Genomic DNA, 3772 nt, shown 5'->3' with positions numbered 1-3772 from the left:
TATTATTAAATGAAATAATACCTCGATTCGGGGTACCTACGGTCATTTCATCAGATAAGGGGTACACATTTTTGTGCAGAAGTAGTGCAACAGGTCAGCAAGCTATTAGGAATCAATTGGCAATTACACACACCCTACAGACCACAAGCCAGCGGGCAAGTAGAAAAAATGATGTCAAGAAGCAAACCTATATTGGTATCAAGCACTGCCTATTGCACTACTTCGGATACGTGTAAAACCTAGGGCCAAAGAAAATCTGAGCCCTTTTGAGATATTATATGGGAGCCCATATCAGGCCAAATATCAAGGGGAAGATTTGAATCAGCTGGGAAATAATTATTTACAAAATTATGTTATATCCTTAGGAAAACAATTGGAAAAGATGAATAAGACTGTTTTGGGAACCAGAGCAAAAGGGTTAGATCACCCGATCCACCCATTTAGCCCTGGAGATTGGGTTTATGTTAAGAATTTTTCAGGTGACCCATTGGAGGAGAAGTGGAATGGACCTTATCAGGTGTTGCTAACCACTTTCACTGCAATCAAGATTAAAGAGCAGACAGCTTGGATCCATTACTCCTGAGTAAAGAAAGCTTCTGAACCGCGATGGATCGTCAAAAGCGTTGGAGATTTGAAATTACGCTTACGACGATAACTTTATTGACTTTAAGCTTATCAGTAGATGCTTGGAACGAGAACCTGTATTATAATGCGATTCAGATGATAGCGAATGCTGCAGGGGCTAAGGATTGTTGGATTTGTACTGCCCTACTGAGAGGTAACATGAGACTCCCTTTGTACAGGATAGGGTCGACTCATTGGAATTGTGACAATAATACTTGGCCTGAGTTTTGGAAAAGACAAGATGGAGGATATTGTAGTTATGATAATTCAAGCCATGAGATCGGACCAAGATTTGACCTACAGATACTAAAAAAAAACCCAAAAAACAAAAAAAAACCCCCAACACCCAGATTCTAGTTAGCAATAATAGTTGCCTATGGAAGGCAAGATCCAATAATTGTCTGTGCCCCCCCCCCCCCGCCCCCCGACAACAAATATCATAACTGTTCCTGTAGGAACGGGTGGAATGATTATTGGATCAACAAGACTGTGGTAGAAGTAGGAACTTGGAATTTGACGGGATTGAACGTGAAACCTATAGCCCTACAAAGTGGGATTCCAGTAGAAATACATCGGTTGGATGGGTAAGCAAAAGATCATTTTATGGAGATAATCTCACAGCCACCGACGGACCCTGCAGACTACCCGACGGGTATTGGTGGCTGTGTGGTGATGGTATCAGCAGAAAGCAACTCCCTGCAGGATGGAAGGGAATGTGTACCATAGGTCATTTAGTTAGTCAGGGTCGAATATATAATCAGACCCAAATACCTAGAGGTATTTTGAGAACGTCCTGGAAACGGGCTAAGCGAGAAGACAACCCACTTGTAATTAGGGGAACAAAATTTCATAGCTTTGTTAGATGGTTCTTGCCTTGGCTAGGAGTAAGCGAGCTAGAAGAGGCCATGGTAAATATTTCAGCAGTTCTAGAGCAGATGGAAAATCTAACCATAAATACTATAAAAAATTTACAGACGGAAGTATCTTCCCTTAGTAAGGTTGTGTTGCAAAATCGAATGGCATTAGATTTATTGACTGCCAAAGAAGGAGGTGTATGTATGATCATTAATACCAGTTGCTGTGCATATATCAATAAAGATAAGCAGATAGAAGCAGATCTAAATGCACTCTGGGAGAAAGCACGAATAGTCCAGGAAGTATCTTCGGATGATACTTCATTGGGGCTTCGAGATTTATGGGATAAATTGACTTCTTGGCTTCCCAACTTTGGATGGTTGAAACAATTATTAATTGGATTTATTACTTTGGCAATTTTAGGAATATTTGTTTGTGTATTTCTTAAGTGTTTTCTTTGGTGTCACCGGAATTCAGCAGAGACGTACAATGATTGGAAAAGAAACAAGATTAGGCATCAAGTAGAAACGGGAAGGTATTTTACTCAGACCCTTGAAAAGGATGAAATTTTATGAATTTTGCAAACATAAAATAATTAAGGATAACACCCTTTTAGGCTTAAAAGGATTTGAAATATTTTACTAGTCGTAGTTAAAGAGCCTTACTATTTTAAATAGTAATTTTATTGATTTTATTGTAGTTTTTGTAATAAGCTTCATTTCAGATGTAATAAGACTGTATATTGAGGACTGTAGCAAGTAAGCTACAAGCCCTCAAAAGAAAAGGGGGGAATGAAAGGGTTAAATCCCTGACAATCCCTGACTAAGACATAGACTTGCATTTTTTTTAGTTTTACTTGCATCCTTGTTCTCTGTTGTTCTCTTCCCCTGCAAAGATAGTTTTGGTTACCTGCTGAGCAGAGTTGATGGTGGGACATTTCCTGTGACTTCTTACCTGATAGGACTAAGCAGGCCTTGAGCAAGCTCGTTAGGCTTCCTAATTAAATCACTGATAACAGGAACTCAGGAGGTTTGTGCCAAAGATAAGCACCAAAGAACTAGTTTAAATCGACCCCCTTGTAACATTCCAAGGCCGAAGGACTGATGAGCTAATTCAGTGACTATATATGGACAAAGGAAGCCCAAAGTTCAACTAGTGGACAACGTGAGGAAGACTATGGAAGACCACCGGGAGGGTGAAAAGACCCTAACCCTAATTTTACTGCGCATGCTTGGACTATGTAAATGAATTCCGGGAACTCATCACCATAAGACTGCCCTTTTCAGGAAATCTGATGAATATGTATGATTTTTCTGTATATGAACTGATGTGTTGTGCTAACCTTGTAACCAGATGTAACCAAAATTATTAGTTTGTTCTTTTGTAACTAAGCAACATAGAGATAGGAGCAGGTTAGACAATGCTTTAATATTGTGTTTGTACACCTATGGCTATGGATATGCTACTATGCCCAAAGACAATTGGACAAGGAGTAGTATGGACATGCTGCTATGTTCCCAGTACAGCCCCAGCCCATCTTGACAACGAGTCGAGGGTAGTTAGAATAATTGGTTTGTGTTAAGGGTGCTAAATAATTGTTAGGGACCATGCACCATGAAGAAGGGGAGCAAGTTACATAAGCAAGGTGGGATTGCGCATGTCCAGAAGAAGGGGTCAACTAAAGGACACACCTGTACGACCACCAAGGACCACCAGAGACCCCCATGGAAGCCCCTCGGAGCTCAAGGACGCATGCGTAATGACCACGCAAATATGATAATTAGTTCCAGGAAATAGAATGAATATGCATTATCATTCTGGGAAATTTGATGCATATGTATGTAACTGGACAATATAAGTTTCGGCTGATGTAACCTGCGGTATGCATGCTAGGTGGAACGATCCCCCGTGCATCCGGCGCCGTAATAAAGAATGCCTGCTTCTTAATACTACATTGGTGTTAAGGAGTTTGATTCCCGATTTTGGTGACAATTTTGGCACCCCAGATGGGACCCTGCTTCTGAATTTCGACGGATCCGAGGGATTGCAGGATCTCCAGCCGGCACCGAGGGATTCTCGGGGAGAACCTCTGATCCCCGGACCGAAGAATTCTGAGCAAGATCCCCTGGAACAAGGTAATAAGGCATTCTTCTAATGGGTAACAGAACTTTAGGTAGGACGTGGGTTAGAGTCCCACCAAAGGTAGGACGTGGGTTAGAGTCCCACCAAGCCTGCTCGTAAGGCGTGGCGAAAGCTACGCAGGGTTGGGCTAAGAGGTACCTCGGTTGGTAAG

General features: G+C 41.5%; 1 protein-coding gene across 1 annotated transcript; it reads left to right on the top strand.

The window, feature by feature from the left end:
- The first annotated feature begins 865 nt into the window (after positions 1–865).
- LOC140650745 (endogenous retrovirus group V member 2 Env polyprotein-like) lies at positions 866–2252 on the top strand. Its single transcript, XM_072859458.1, has 2 exons — positions 866–877; positions 1176–2252. Exons 1-2 carry the CDS (start codon positions 866–868, stop codon positions 2052–2054), a joined length of 891 nt encoding a protein of 296 aa, XP_072715559.1. The 3' UTR covers positions 2055–2252.
- Positions 2253–3772: the final 1520 nt, after the last annotated feature.

This window comes from Ciconia boyciana, chromosome 4 (genome assembly GCF_034638445.1).
Source record: "Ciconia boyciana chromosome 4, ASM3463844v1, whole genome shotgun sequence".
Classification (NCBI taxonomy): domain Eukaryota; kingdom Metazoa; phylum Chordata; class Aves; order Ciconiiformes; family Ciconiidae; genus Ciconia; species Ciconia boyciana.
This window is presented reverse-complemented; position numbering and strand designations above follow the sequence as displayed.